Source organism: Zalophus californianus, chromosome 12 (assembly GCF_009762305.2).
Source record: "Zalophus californianus isolate mZalCal1 chromosome 12, mZalCal1.pri.v2, whole genome shotgun sequence".
NCBI classification, from domain to species: Eukaryota; Metazoa; Chordata; class Mammalia; order Carnivora; family Otariidae; genus Zalophus; species Zalophus californianus.
In genome coordinates, this window is record NC_045606.1 from 2,462,640 (window position 1) to 2,478,249 (window position 15,610).

At 45.4% G+C, this 15,610-nt stretch overlaps 1 protein-coding gene across 1 annotated transcript in view; it reads left to right on the forward strand.

Moving 5' to 3' along the window:
* Nucleotides 1-15,610, forward strand: part of ABCA13 (ATP binding cassette subfamily A member 13) — a 366,584-nt gene that overhangs the window by 84,908 nt on the left and 266,066 nt on the right. The window contains 3 exon segments of the mRNA XM_035723335.1: nucleotides 32-5,953; nucleotides 10,228-10,334; nucleotides 15,408-15,526. Of these exon segments, the coding sequence (XP_035579228.1) occupies nucleotides 32-5,953; nucleotides 10,228-10,334; nucleotides 15,408-15,526 (6,148 nt within the window).

Genomic DNA, 15,610 nt, shown 5'->3' on the forward strand with positions numbered 1-15,610 from the left:
GGATACTAAGACAATTCCATTAATATTGTAGGGTCTTGAATTCCACAAAGGAACTTTTCATGATGGAAAAGAAGTTGCATTCCTTCGAGGACGAGGATATAAACTTTTTTTTATCTTTTGTGGGATTTTTGGAGAAATTATTTCCTGATTCTTTCGACTCACCCAGCATGCCCAAATTCCATGCCCTCCCATCTCTCACGGAGACTCTTCTGAACACAAGCCACTTGTGGGTAAATCATTTAAGAAGTTTAGAGAGTGACCCATCTCCTATTGATACTCAGAAACTTTTGGAATTTGGCAAAGCGGTGATCGACAAAATAGAAACTCTTGAACGTCTCTGGATAAAGAATGAATCGAACAATATTTTGAGGTTCATGGAATTAGTACTTTCTGAAATTGATCCCAAGCTCCTGGAATTGTGGATGTATGGCATTTCAAAAGGAGAAAGAGTTAAATTGGAAACCTTGTCTACACTTCTTAATTTTTCTGTCCCAGAAGATGAGACGGTCCTTAGCAAGAGCCTTAACTTTTCCCAGTTGTTCCATTCAGACTGGCCTCAATCGCCAGCTATGGAAATGGACTTTGTACATTTGAGTGAAACTGTGATATGCAGTCTCTATGAATTTGGATTTCTGAAGCAGGGACAAGTCTCTGAAGCTCTGGACACAGTCTATGCTATAAGGAATGCATCTGAACTTTTCTCAGCCCTTTCTGAGCCCGAAAGACGAGATGTTGATACGATCTTGACTCAGATATATCTACATGTCTTCCAGGACAATGATTCAGCTTTGCTTCTGAAGATTTATTCTTCATGTTTCCAATATATTTATAAATTCTTGAGCATTCCGAGCACAGAACCTTTACTATCTTTCCTCGCACAAACCTCAGAGCACATTTTGGATATCATAAAGCAGTTCGATTTTCAAAACATCGGTAAAGCATTTGCATTTTTGTATGAGACAGCAGGGGTTCTTGAGGGACTTTCTGAGGGATCTTCTTGTCAGCAGTTGCTTTCAATTTTTAACTACTTGGAGCTTCAAGCCCAATCCCTGATGTCTACAGAGGGCCCAGAACTGGGAGTGATCCATGCCACATTGACAGGCCTCAAACAGCTGCTCATCGTAGACGAAGATTTCCATATTTCTTTCTTTCAATACATGAGCCAACTCTTCAATGGATCAGTCGAAGCCCTGTTGGGTAATGAATGCTTTTCCTTGGATAATAAGAACATCTCTTCTGTAGATTATTCAATAGATAGAGGGTCTTCATTTATTCTTGCGTGGGCACAAATTCTTTCCAACCTCTCAGCGAACAGCAGTACATTCAATGAGTTAATGGCTGTTCACTGTACTGTTTCCTGGCTTCAAATGTGGACTGAAATCTGGGGAAGCATATCTCAAATCTTCCAGTTTGACATGGACGTTTTCACTCCTCTGCACGTTGGTCTCACTCAGCTTTTGGATGAATTGGAAAGTGATGTGAAAATTTCTCAAAGCTGCCAGGGAATATTTCCCACCCATCGCCCTGCCAGACTCATACTGAATTTGTTTAAAAATGTAACTCAAGCTGATGGCTTTCATGATTGGGATGATTTTTTGACTCTCAGAGATCTCTGGGTAGTATTAGGTGATGCATTAGTTAGGGTAAAGTCACTTAGCCCCAACCAAGTAGGGAAGTCCCTTTTCACCATGGAAACTGCCCTGCGTCAGCTGAAGACATTTCCCTTAAACACAAATGCAAGCAGAGAGTTTTTCTATTCTCTGCTTGACGTTTTCATGGAGTTAAGTGATACCTCAGCGTACACCGACAGAAACATCCAACTAATAAATCACTTGCTTTCAAATAACGTCACAAATTATGGAGTGAAGTTTGAAAATGTGGTCACCAAGCTAAGAGAAACAATGTTATTGCTTCGAAATGTGTCACATGACCAAGATTTATTGTCCTGTGCTGATATTTTCCAAAATGTTACTGAGTTTATTTTGGAAGATGGCTTATTACACGTAAATACTTCACAGAGGACATTACGTATTCTGGCCATGTTAAATTCCACATTTTCCTCCGAGGACATGATTAGCAGACTGAAGGGATGCGTTGCATGGGTAGACATCACAAACCATCTGTACATGATGTATAACTCCAGTGTTGCACAAGCCTATTCTCAGGGTAATTGGAGGAGTTTCAGAGATGTGAAAGACAAAATTAACTCTACATTGAAGCTTGTTACTTGGATTCTCAATATAAAGGGACCTCACTGCACATTGAATAAGTCAGATGTAAATTGTGTGAATATTATATTGAAAAACGTAACTGACTTTCTGAATGCCGTGCTCACTGAAGTCTTTGAAAAGGAAAAGGTACCCAAATTTGAGATCTTATTAACCCTTTTAAATGATTCCACAAACCAAGTAAGGATGATTATCAACAACTTGACAAGAGACTTTGATTTTGTATCTCAATCCAACTGGCCACGTTTTACTGAATTAATTCTAAGACCCGTAGAATTGTCAGATGACATGCCTAGCCAGTTTACAAATCTTGGGCTGCATTTAGTAGCTCTGGTGAAGGAAATTCAGAAAGTTAGGAAGGATATTTCCACTCACATCTTAGAAAATGACTCCTCTTCTACATCTGAAAAGTTTTTAAATCCATTTGTTACCAGTCCAAAAGAAAAGGATGTCAACAGGTTAGGCAGTTCATTTTATCATTTAGTCAGCTACCTTGCCTTCAACTTCTCTCATGATCTCCAAAATACACCACAAATAATTCCACACAAAGTCATGAACGCTGTAGGTCTTGGTATCCAACTGATTAGGGATGTGTTCAACTCCCTGGCGCCCTCGGTTCTTCATAATATTCCACAAGATCCAGGTGATATTCAAGTTTTCAAGAAGGTAGCGTCTCTCCTGCACACTCTCAAGAAGACAGACATAGACCTGCTGGTCGACCAACTTGAGCAAATGAGTGAAAGCCTAATGGATTTCTTTAAGAATATCAGTAGCTTAGGTACCGGCAGTTTGGGGACCAACCTGCTTGTGGGCTTGGTGGAAAAATTTGTAGACAGCTCACATTCTTGGAGTGTTAATCATCTGCTGAAATTCTCACGCTTGTTCCCTAAGGATGATGTTAATGCTGTGGTAGACGTGTACTACATGCTTCCTCATGCCGTGAGGCTCCTGCAGAGGGGAGTTGACAAAAACATGACAGAGGTCCTCAAGGATGTCCATAACTTCACTCTCCTTCATGGCATAAGCACTTCCAATGTCACCAAGGAAGACTTTGCTATCGTGATAAAACGTCTTTTGGACGCAGTTGAATTAATATCAGAGAAATCAGGAATTCTTTCCGAGGCTTTCACTTGCCTTCCTGTGGTTTGGTGCTGGAATCATACAACTTCTGGGTTTTGGCAGAATCCGAAGTTAGATGCCTGTAAATCCTATGAGCTCACATCGTCTTTCTTTTATAGCAAAGTGGCCAGTCTCCTCAAGCACCTCCACCTCTCTCCCCCAGGTGAAGGTTTACAGTGTTTGGATGAAGGCTCACAGAAGGAGATTATAAGGAAGATGGTCTGTGTAATTCATGAACTAGCGCATTGGAATTCCATTCTTCTAGAGCTTTCTGAAGTCTTCCATGTTAAAATTTCACTTGTGAAGACCATGCGGGAATTTTGGCATAAAGTGTTACCATTTGTCCCGTCGTCCGAAAATCAAAGCAATGGCAGCATCTCCGAACTTTGTCCCAGTGGCCCCATAAAGCAAATTGCTTCGCGAATCTTAGCAAAATTAAAAAATGTTAACTTTACAAAAATTCCATTAGATGGAAATGCTCCTGATACACTAGCTCGTTTAAACAAGATCCTTAACATTAGTGAAGGCACAGAGGCATCTCTTCAAAATACGATTTCTTTCAATTTGGAAAAGATCATGAAATTGCCTTCTGGGGATCAGCACCTAGAAAATAGTACCCGTTCTCTGGACCCTCCATTTGTGACGTTTCTAGATGCCAATCTGACAGGCAGTAATTTAGAAGCATCAAGTTTTACTAAAAAAAGAGAAGCAACTTACAACTTTTCTTACTTTGAGGAGCTAGGGCTTGAGCTTGAACAAATCATGATAGATCTAGGCCACGACTTTCCTATCAGACCCCTGCTTTCTGAAATTATCAAAGAAATTTGGATGATTAATTCAGAGACTCTTCAAAACCTAACTTTGCAACTTGCCCATTTTTTTGAAAGCCTGGAGGAGACCCTAAATCATCTAATCACAAGTTCATTTATTTTAGACAAGGGAAAATTTTATTTTGATCATCATCAAGGACTGAAGTTAATGAGAGGTTTATTTAATGCTCTTCTAAGGGAAACCCCAGGGAAAAATAAGACCGAAAATAATTCGGAGTTTCTTGTGGTCATGAGTCAGTTGCTCTTTCACATGAACAGCTCTGAGGATCTCCTCCAACTCAGTCACAATCTTAGGTCAGCTCTTCAACTTGTGAGAGGAAGTTCTACGGAGCTAGCACGTCTCATGGATGTACTGGTAAACTCTCCTCATGAGGGTTTCCGTGACTTGTATCCTACACTCCGAGAAGTTATACTTTCCAATCTAACTGGTTTGCTTTCCTTTACAAATAATTCATTCCCTCTAAGAAACAGGGCAACATTAGACAATATTAAGAGATTGCTTGGTGTTATCTCAAGGGCTGGTGGAGAAAGTGGTGCCCTAGAGCCCCTCTTGGAAATGTCTGATACCCTGACCATGCTGGTGAGGGACATCGCTGAGATGAGAGATCTTGCCACCTCGGTGACCTCCGCTGTGGAACTTGTGGGGCTAGCCACGAAAGTTGCCAAGAAGATGGCCACCATATTTGAAATTCATTCCATCTCCAATACCACTGACGCTATGAAATTCTTTGGCAGTCTCTATTCCGTTTTGCAACAAAGTGTTCAAAACGTCGTGAGTGAATTAACTACTTTGAAGAATGTAGACCATTTCATATCTGAAAATATAAACGACTTGTTGACACCATTTCTTGACTTGGCTTTTGGGATGATTGGGGTCAAACTTAATATTTCACAAGACTCTGATATTGTCAACATGTCTTCAAGCACATTCTCATATGTGAACCAGTCTAAGGACTTTTCTGATATTTTGAAAGAAATTGCTGAATTTTTAACTTCTGTGAAAAGCAATTTGGGAGCCATGGAGCATCTTGTGGTAGCTTTTAATAATGGGACTCGAATATTTGCTATGGATTCTGTCAGTGCATGGGAAGAAATTTTGGATTGCTTAGTTCCTATAAATAATATTATCAACCAGATAGACTTTTTATCTCCTAATCCCCTTCCCACTCACAGTTACCCTCAAGGTACAACGTGGGAAAGAACCCAGGAAGAAATCTTGTTTTTGGATGAAATGCTATCCCAAGACAGCGTGGAAATCGGGACTTACTTGAGAACGGTGATTGATCTCACCTTGGAAGCTCTCTGGAGTGACTTAGAGAAGGATGACTGGAGTGTCTTTAACCTGTTGCTGACATTAGCTCAGCATCCAGATAACTTTTTGAAAGCCATAGAAACAGCTGGGGAGGTCTCTGGTGCAAGAGGTGATCTGAGTGGAGCTTTGTTTTCCAACACCTCTCTGATTCAGAACGTAATTCATCAACACCTTGAAGAAGCAGTCCAGATCGTGTTAAGGAGAATGGCTCTCTTGAGGAAGGAACTTCCCCTGGACAACTCTCAGGGGAGAAATTCCATGAGAACTTTGTTCCAGCCCATTTTTGAGAGTTTTATTAGTGCAGCCACTGGAAAGAAGATCACATCGGGAAAAGAAGAGAGGACCAAAAAGGAGATGGCTGATTTTCCTTACATCCTCAAGCCGTTATCAAGTTTCGAGCAATTCCTGAAGGGATTAATTGCATTGACGGAGTATTGGCAAGAGGTCCCGCTGATGGAGCAAAGGTAATGAAACACCTATTTCACTTCCTTTTTGCCCCCTTGCAGTAACTACAAAACAGGACTCTGCAGGAATGGCCTGGAACCAGGTTAAGTATGATTCTCTACTTCACCTTGATTGCATGCTCGAGTTCGTTTCAACATCCAGTGACTTGAGTCCAGGGTCTTCATGACTTGCCTCGTGATTTGGCATTCAGATAGGTTTTGGATTTATCTAACAGTGTTTGACAGTACATTATTTCATTTTCAAAGGTAAAAACTTCTTGTTCTATTCACTTGTCCCCAGCGAGGTACATACACAATTTTTCTATTTGTATACTCTGGCTGCCAAAGAACCTACTGTTTGGTAGGCAAATAAGAATATAAGGCTATGTATTCCATGCAGAAAAGTGTGCTTTCAGTTGTAACCAGCCCTGGAAAGGGATAGGCAGCTCTTGGTTTCTTTTCTCTTTAAAGATTTTAAATAATCTCTGTACCCAACGTGGGGCTCAAACTTACAACCCCGTGATCAAGAGTTGCGCACTCTACTGACTGGGCCAGCCAGGTGCCCTGGCTTTTTCCCTCTTTAGGTTCGACCCAACACTGTGGTTGATCCACCTCCAAGCTCTGCCCCCATCTCTGAGAGGCAGGTCAGGGGAGCCCTGCTCAGGTCCTGTTACTCATCATGTTCTAGAAGCTTCTGCTGCCTCAGGTTGGAGGATTTGTGTCCTGGGTATGCAGTCTCCAAGAGGCTGCTCTGTCCCAGTCCATCCTTCCTGTGTGTGACAGTACCCTTTGGATGGTCTATGGCACCTGCCTGCTCCTACATCTCTCTTCATCCCATAGGGAGATTGGAGGTGCCACAAAACACTCGCTTATCTGACAGAGAGCTTGGTCTGTTTTCTGCTGGTTCTGCCGCTATAGGGCTACACCTTGAATCCAGCCATCTTTTATAACTTGGCAGAATTTCCTTGATCAGTGAGACAAGGGTCTCCTGCCTCGAAATCTGCACGCTGACTTCCAGAGCTTCTGGGTTTCTCTCTGCAATACCTCTGACCCCAGACCACACAATATGCTCTGTTCTGAGTTTCCTGTTCTGAGTGTGAGCCGGAGGCGGTCCTGGCAATCCCTCTCCTCCGCTGACTCCATCTTTCATCTCATGTTTCTGGGTCCCCGGGGAGGGCCTTTATACCGTGCCCCAAGACTGGAAATGAATGGGCCGTGGACTTGCTGTGTGGCCACCACCCAGTCACTAAGCTCACAAGGCTGGGTTCCCAGGGTTCTCCTGCTTAGCAATCACTTGCTTTCCTTCTCTCTCTGTTTTCACTCTCCTTATCATCGGCTTCTTCAATGGGGAAGACACCAAATGTCCAAAGTAGATCATCCCATTGGTCATGGGTTTGAGGTCTGATGGAGCCCTTCGTTCTGCAGTGGGAGCTCATGGGGCCAGCAGCTCACCTGAAAGCGGGTCCCCAACTCCTGCACGCCTGCCCACCAAGGGCCCACGTTCTACCAAGATGCCCAGGTGACCCATGAGCATGCTGTAGTTTACAGAATGCTGGGCCACACCGCATTCCTCATGTTGGAGGCTGGGAAACCAAGATTTGGAGCAGTTTAGTGTCTCACCCAGTACGACCCACGTACTGAGCGAGATAGAAGACAGCCTTCGGTGGCTGTACAGAAAATGAAATCATGATTCTTTTGCTTCCAGGTCCACGATCCTTTAGGCACAACTAAAATGTAATAATTAAAATCCCACAATTTACCAAGATATGTAATACTAGATGGTGATTTTTTTAAAAAGATTTTTATTTATTTATTTGACAGAGAGACACAGCAAGAGAGGGAACACAAGCAGGGGGAGTGGGAGAGGGAGAAGCCGACTCCTCATGGAGCAGGGAGCCCGATGCGGGACTCAATCCCAGGACCCTGGGATCATGACCTGAGCCGAAGGCAGACGCTTAATGACTGAGCCACCCAGGCACCCCCAGATGGTGATTAATACATGGCTCTACACACCGTCATGTTTGATTTGGCCAGAAATGATGATGATAGATGTTTGTCTTTCTATGGCACTAAAACACAATTCAGGAATAACTATTTCCTGCCCCCCAAATATTCTCCAGTTCCACCATATTTTTATCATACCTAAAAATAAAACCTCTTTATTTTGTTTGTTCTCTAGTTTAGAGCAACACCACCCTTGAATCTGGCTTCCCTAGAAGATTTTTGTGTCATTTTGCCTTACCTTCAAAAACATCAAGCAACGTCAGACTGTCAAATGCGCAATTAGTTAGTATAACTATGAAGAAACCCTGTTTTTTTTTTTTAAAGATTTATTCATTGATTTGAGAGAGAGAGAGCGCACAGGAGGGAAAGGTAGAGGGAGAGGGAGAGAGAGAATCTCAAGCAGACTCTGCGCTGAGTGCAGAGCCTGATGCGGGGCTCGGTCTCACGACCCCGAGATCATGACCTGAGCTGAAACCAAGAGTTGCACACTTAACCGACTGAGCCACCCAGGTGCCCCAAAACTCCAGTTTTTGATCACCTCGAGGAGGCCCGCACCCCAGGCAGAAGTGCATTGAATCAGTAAACTTGCTCTTGTCCTGATAAATATACACAGCACCACTACGCTGAACCTTCCATATTAACATGTGATAACTGCATTCTCTAAGGACTGGTTGGATTCTCAACAACGGAAAAACAAGCCTCCATTTGGAGAAAATCCACGTTTGCCAGGGCAGGTGGCTGTTCCCATCCCATTAGGTGTGTTGAAGCAGGGTGGTTCTGTGGTTGTTCAGAGTCAGCCCCAAAAAGCAGGACAGATTTTAAACTTTTTATTTTTATTTTTTCCAGAAAGTTTCATTCTTTGGGGAAAGTAAATTTTAAAACAGCATGCTGTAAAAACAGATTGTATTTAAACAAACAAACAAATAAACCTTACTCTGTTTGTCACAGTGTTTTGGAGAATTCTGAGTGTGGCACTGACTCAGAACCTCATCAAGGATACTCCTTTTCAAGGAATTTCGGGGAATTTCCTTGGGCAGTTGTGTCCTTCATCAGTTGATGTGACCCACAGTGTCAAAAAAAAAAAAAAAACAAAACAACAAAGAAAGAAAAGAAAAGAAAAAGAATAGACACACAGCCTTTGTTAAATTCCTTGGCAGGTGCTTCACAGATTCTGTTACTTATACGCTCAGTTGTGTCTGAGGTTGAGGATGGTTTTGAGTTTTGGAAACAGTATTGGCTCCTCTAAGAGGGAGACAAAAGCCATTTGGGGTTCAAAAAAAAAAAGTAAATCTGAATTCCTGAGCCCTTTTGGTCAGCGTGATGGTAGAACTGAGGAAGGGCCCCTGCTGTGTGCGGGTACCAGCTCATCCATAACCACCACTGTGGCTGGACCAGCCCTCAGTGGCCACCACCGGGGACCTCTGCAAAAGTAACGGCTTATGACTGACAAGTTCTGGAAACAACATGCCATACCTGGGGCCACAAAGTGAGGTCACAGATAGAAAGAGTGCCGGCTGGGGCTTCTGCTTATTTGGGGCCAAAGGTGGGAACCTAGGGTTTCATTGGCTCACTGTCTATCAGTGAATTTAAAACCGAAGAGAAGGCATTTAAAGCACGGAAGAGAAAAAGTGAGCGGCTGGAATGGGCAATTATCAAAATCAACCAAGATTTTTCAAACAAAGGTGCCTCCGAGGGGTGTGGCTGGTAATGTGTGGTTTTGAGATATCTTTGAAATGCAAGCATTTGCAATTAAAGTTTAAGCTGGGCACTTGCATTACAAAAGGAAAAACCAGCCTTCAGGGCTTACAGCACAGCTGCTTCATAAAACATTGGTCTGGATGACGTTATTCCAACACCACCAGTGGACTCCGTAAAGACTAACACACGTGCAAACACATGTGCAAACACACACACACGCATGCACGCTACACCAACTTTTGCTGAAAGATAAGAATCTTACATACTAAATGCATCCGTTGCAGTGAATTCTCTGCACATAGTGAACCGTAAGATTTCTTTCTACTGACTTTCACCGCTCCTGTTTTTTTCCCCCCCTTTGATCACTGACCTTTGCATTTGAGAACGGATGAAGGCAAGGAAAGGGCAGATGTCCGGCTTCCTGGCCCCGGAGTTGGTGCTTCCAGAGCGGGAGACCTAGTATTTCCTAGAGGTCTAGACGGCCGTCTGTGTGTCTGGAGTCCGTCGTGGACGGACTGAGGAATAAGGATTCTGACTCACACTGCTTTTGCCCATTTTCACCCTTCCATGCCATTGTCTGTTTTATTCCTTAGTGTGGAAATGTGTCAGATGTTCCAGCAGCTTCAGAAGCCCCCGGAAACCATCGCGACTCTGCAGAAAGCGACGGTGCTGTTTCTCCGTGGGATCATCATTTTTGCAGGTGGGCTGCCTACGTGACCGGGAGCAGACCTCTGTCAAATGCAACTGTAATGTCCTTAGTTCTATGCCTCCCTCTCCTAGAGTCAGTGCTATTAGGCCTGAGTGTGCAGGGACCGCAGTGGAGGATCTGAGCCTCCCTGTCTGCAGGGCTGCCCTCCCTGCCCTCACCCCCTCCCCCCCCCCGCCCCCTAGGTGGCAGCCCTCAGTAATCACTCTAGGGCATCCCAGGTGAGGCAAAACCCAGCTCCACGCCCACAGGAAGGGGAATCAGGCCGAGTGGGGCGGGGGCTTCGGGATCAAATGGGCTGAGTCCCAGTCCTGCCCGGCAGCTGCCAGCTGAGCCCTCCAGAGTGGGAGCCAGGCCTGATTCAAAGCACGGGTAGGAGGAGGTAAATAAAACCAGATGGGGACCCAGGTCACCTCTCTGGGCCTCGCGTGTTGTGGGTGCCCGCCCGCGCTCGGCAGCCCCGCACAGTGCAAGTTGAGGATGAGAAACGGTAATTTAGGGACCAACACAGGAATCGTCTAGGCTGAGAAACAGGAAAAGGGAATATGCATGCATGTGTATGCATGCACGCGTGTGTGCATGTGCATGTGTGTGCGCGTGCATGCACGTGTGCATGCGTATATGTGTGTGCACGTGTGCGTGTGCTCGTGTGTGCCTGCGCGTGCGCGCATGCACACGTGTGTATGTGCGCGTGCATATGCATGCGTGCTTGCGTGTATGTGTGCATGCACACGTGCGTGTGTATGTGCGTGCTTCTGTGTGTGTGTGTGTGTGTGTGTGGCGGAGGTAGGGACACATTCGTCGATGTAAGTGAAACCTCAGTTGGCATGTAGATTTTCCCCCCTTTTTTAAAAGAAAATCTCTACTTCCGATTCGAGATGTGAACACTGGCAATTCTTTTGACTATCAAGCATTGAATATCTAAGCACACCTCAGGACAGGCCACACGTGTTTTCAGCCCGAGGAAGCATGCTCAAGTCAACTGCAAATGGCATTTTTTTTCTGCATCCCGAATGCTTACCTGACATTGAACCCAGCCACCTTCAGACACATAAGGATTCTGACGTTTCTCAGTCAAAATGTAATGGCTAAAGTCTACTGTCATGGCTTTTAAAGGAATTAAACGTTCATTAATACCTGGATGTGTATTTATTTTGCCATTCTGCAGTGCAGCTACTAAATGAAGGTTGCAGACTCGACATTACATTGGCAACAGAATTAATTTTGAATTTGTCTATTTCATTTCAAGAAAACTCAGGCATGACGGGGTCACATTCAGACTGTCATCTACTTTCCTCATTAAACCGTCACTGCATTTATGGAATGGGAGGGGGCCATGACAGGCCGGGGAAGGGTCTAAGCACCAGCCAGTGAGGATTTGGGGGTAGGGTGGGCCACAAGGGGCGCGTGACTCTTCTTCCGTCACACAAAGGGACTAGCGCTCAGATCAGTGACCGTTACTATTGAAGATATGGTAGTTACTTGTGTGTCACAGAATGAAATTCGGTATCCCCACGAGGAGAGCTGTCCTCTTTGTCTTCCGGATGTAATACTTGAAATCTGTTAGAAATGTCTGCACGAGGACAGGGGTGTGGCCTGATGGGCTCATTGGACCGGAGGGACTTGTCTTCTTCGACCTCTGGGGTTCCCAGTTGGCACCCTGAGGCCCGGAGAATGGGAGTGGGTTGCCCGGGACTTGGGGGTGAAGAAGTCAGGGAGTCCAGTGGAGGAGCCTGTGGGACTGCGGGGGGGGGGGGAGTAGAGGGCAGGGGTCCGGAAAGGGACCTCGAAGGTGGTCCCTTGGAGGGTGTGCTAGATGCAGGGGCAGTTCTGACAGCCCAGCACATCCTCCCTGACCCGACCTTCCAGAAACGCCAGGCCTGAGTCCCCACCTCTCCCGCTTTCTCAGTTTACAGCAGGAAAGTGAAGGGTGGACCTGGTCCTTGCCTAGATCCACACGGTCAGTGAGTTCTTTCCTGGAGCATCGGATGCCCTGTTAGGTTTGGATAACATAACTCCTGAACATGTTGTCATGTCCTCTCCAAAGCAGAGGCTCCTTTTGTCTCCAAAGACGATGCCGGCACGTTTCATAGTGCTTTACCCCTTTTGTTTCGTATTTTCATAGCAGATTGCTTAAGAGACATATTTTGCATTTTTTACAATAAGGAGATCTGCTTTCAAACTCGGAGAAATCGCGACATTAATGAGAAACTAAACCAATGAAGCTTTCAGGTGGTTGCTTCTGGAAAGCATGACTTTGTTTTTTTTTTTTTTTTTAAGATTTTTATTTATTTATTTAACAGAGATAGAGAGAGAGCACAAGTAGGCAGAGTGGCAGACAGAGGGAGAGGGAGAAGCAGGTTCTCCACCGAGCAGGGAGCCCGATGCGGGGCTCGATCCCAGGACCCTGGGATCATGACCTGAGCCGAAGGCAGCCGCTTAACCGACTGAGCCACTCAGGCGCCCCTGGAAAGCATGACTTTGGGTGTATTCTACGCAGTCTACGTTGTGTGTATGGTTGACCCTTGAGCGATGCGGAGTTTGGGGCCTCCACCCCCTCGTGCAATTGAAAATCCACGTATAACTTCTGACTCTCCAAAATTTAACTAAAGCCTACTGTTGACCAAAAGCCTTACCCATAATTTAAACAGTTAATTAACACATGTTTTGTATGTATATGTATTATATGCTGTATTCTTTTTAAAGTTTATTTGTGTAATCTCTACGTCCAACATGGGACTTGAACTCAGGACCCTGAGATCAAGAGTCCCAGATCCACTGACTGAGCCAGCCAGACCCCCCCTTATACACTGTATTCTTACAATAAAGTAAGCTAGAGGGAAGAAAATGCTACTAAGAAAATCAGAAGGAAGAGAAAATGCATTTGCAATGCTGTCCTGTAAAAAATCCACATGTAAGTGGGCCCACGCAGTGTAGGCCCATGCGATTCAAACCCAAACTTGTTCAAGGATCACCAGGAGTTCAAAACAGTTTTTTTAAAATTACTTTGGAGAAACGATGTAATCATGTAAGATGCAGAAGTGGATTTTTTTTGCCGAACCAAAAAAAAAAAATTAAAGTTTTTGCTACTCCTGGCAATACATCTCGTTTTGTATAGAGCAAGGTGACGGTGTTTACCAGGCATCTGCTAGGTGCAAAGGCGTGTTCTAGGGGCCAGCAGTGACCCGGGACAGGACGTGAGCAAAGGCCCTGCACAGTTACCTGTAGCATGCACTTACCTGCTAGGGGCACAGCAGGGCGGGCTCAGCACTGGTGGGAGGCAGGTGTCCTGAGGCAGAGCTCTGAAAGGCAAGGTCAGGAGAGGAGCCCCGGGCAGGGCAGGAGGTACAGGTGGCTTTGGGAAGCGGGGAGGAGCCTCAGGAATGAGCAGGGACAGGGACGGCCAGAGGCTGCACAAGGCTATGGGTAGCACACCAGCCTTTGGGCAGATTCCTATTATCAAGGCAAAACGAACAAATCTTTTAGAAATTGTGCAAAAAGAAAGAGAGTTTCATTCGAGCCCAAGTGAGGGCAGCTGCCCTGGATGCACAGTCTTCTTAAGGAAGAGAGGGCTCCCAGGACGGAACATGTGGTGTAGGTGTTAGAGGATTTGTGTCCCTTTAGTGCCCATGGTTCTTGGTCATGCCGCTTCGAAGAAGGAAGAGGTAGACCAGACCAAGTGTGGTGGACAGCAAAGCACAGTTTATTGAGCAAGAGTATAAAGCTCCCAGAGAGGGAGGTGGGGGGTCCGAGAGGGTTGCCCCCGGAGTTTCTAAGTTTAGGGGTTTTTATGAGCTCTTTTGCTGAACTTTCTTAAGCAATCGGGATGTGCTGAGTCATGCCAATCAGGGCTTTGGTCACGTATCTGTCTACCTATTAGGTTAATGTCCACGTGCTGATGGTCTTTTTTTGCTGATATCTGGGGGCTTAGGTCTTAACTGCCCCTTGCCCGTGATACTGACAAATGCTTTTGTGGTTAATTTTCTTATTTTAGGATGTTTTGCCGAAGTCATTTCTGCAAAGGCTGCAAAGGAGAATGTCAGTGTGGTCCTATCTAAGCTGCAAAATGGGATGTTAGAGCTGTTTTGTCTTAGCTGTCCTGACTCCGTATTTCCTTGGTGGGGACCTTGGTCCTGACTACCTAACTGTCCAACTCACTCCTAACACAGTTGTATGTTTTTTGTTACATCAGGAGTTCCAAGGCATCCTGAGGAAGGATATTCCAGAAAATTACAAACTCGATCTTAAGCTTTTAGTATGTGCAAGGTTGTGGGCTTTGGAGATATGGATACCTGGGGAGATGTTTACTCTTATCTTTAGTTTGAAATGTTTCTTTTCGGTTATTTGCTAAGGAAGCAGGTGTACACTGTGTGCTAGGGGCAGAAACAGAGCCCCCGCTTTGAAGTTTGGTGAAGTCCTTGGTGAAGTCATTCTGACCTTGGTAAAGGTTAAAGTGTAGCTTCCCTGGGAGTCCGAGAGCAGGGCTCACCAATGGGAAAAGTTGAGAATTTCCTTTGTCACTGTAACAATGTCCCTTTAGGAGGAGCCCCATGACTCAGAGATGAAGATGAATTGGGGGCTGGGCCAGGGAATCGAGAGCCATTGGAAGCCTTATGAGCAGGTGGAGAGGTGGGCTGTGAGGCGTGAGGTAGGGAACAGTGGGGGAGGGGGCCTCAAATTGACCATGTGAATAACTCACCCCTCAAACTGGGGCACTTTGGGGAATCCAAGAGTGCGTTATTCACAGCTACTCCAGGGCAGTTGGGGAACCAGGGCTGTTCTGGGCAAACTGGTGAATGGGGACCCTGCCCAAAGGGCTACGGAAAGACGGGCCAGTGTGGGGAGAGGGAGGGGCATTAATTTATGTACATTCAGTTACATCCAGAAAAAACCCGACGTCTGGAACCCAACAGCTTCCCCTTCATATTCTGAATATGCATTTTGATGATTTAAGAAATGTTTATGAATTTGTCATCCTTTTGGGTCTTTCAGAAATGACTTGGGGAGAGCGGCTCACCGGGGAGAGGATCGTTTGCTGATGACGTGTCTATGTGTTTACTCCCGCAGAAAACCCTTCCTTGACCAAGGACATGCTGTGTGCTGTTCTGAGCTGCAAACAAGGTGGGACGCGGAGTCTGATCTTACCTGCTCTCCAGGGGGCCGCCGTGGTGCACGACCACTACAAGGTTTGTCTTCCGCCTCATGTCCCTGAATGTCACCTTCATCCCCACTGGCCACACGAGGCAGTCTGCTCATGCCGAGCGTGCTGG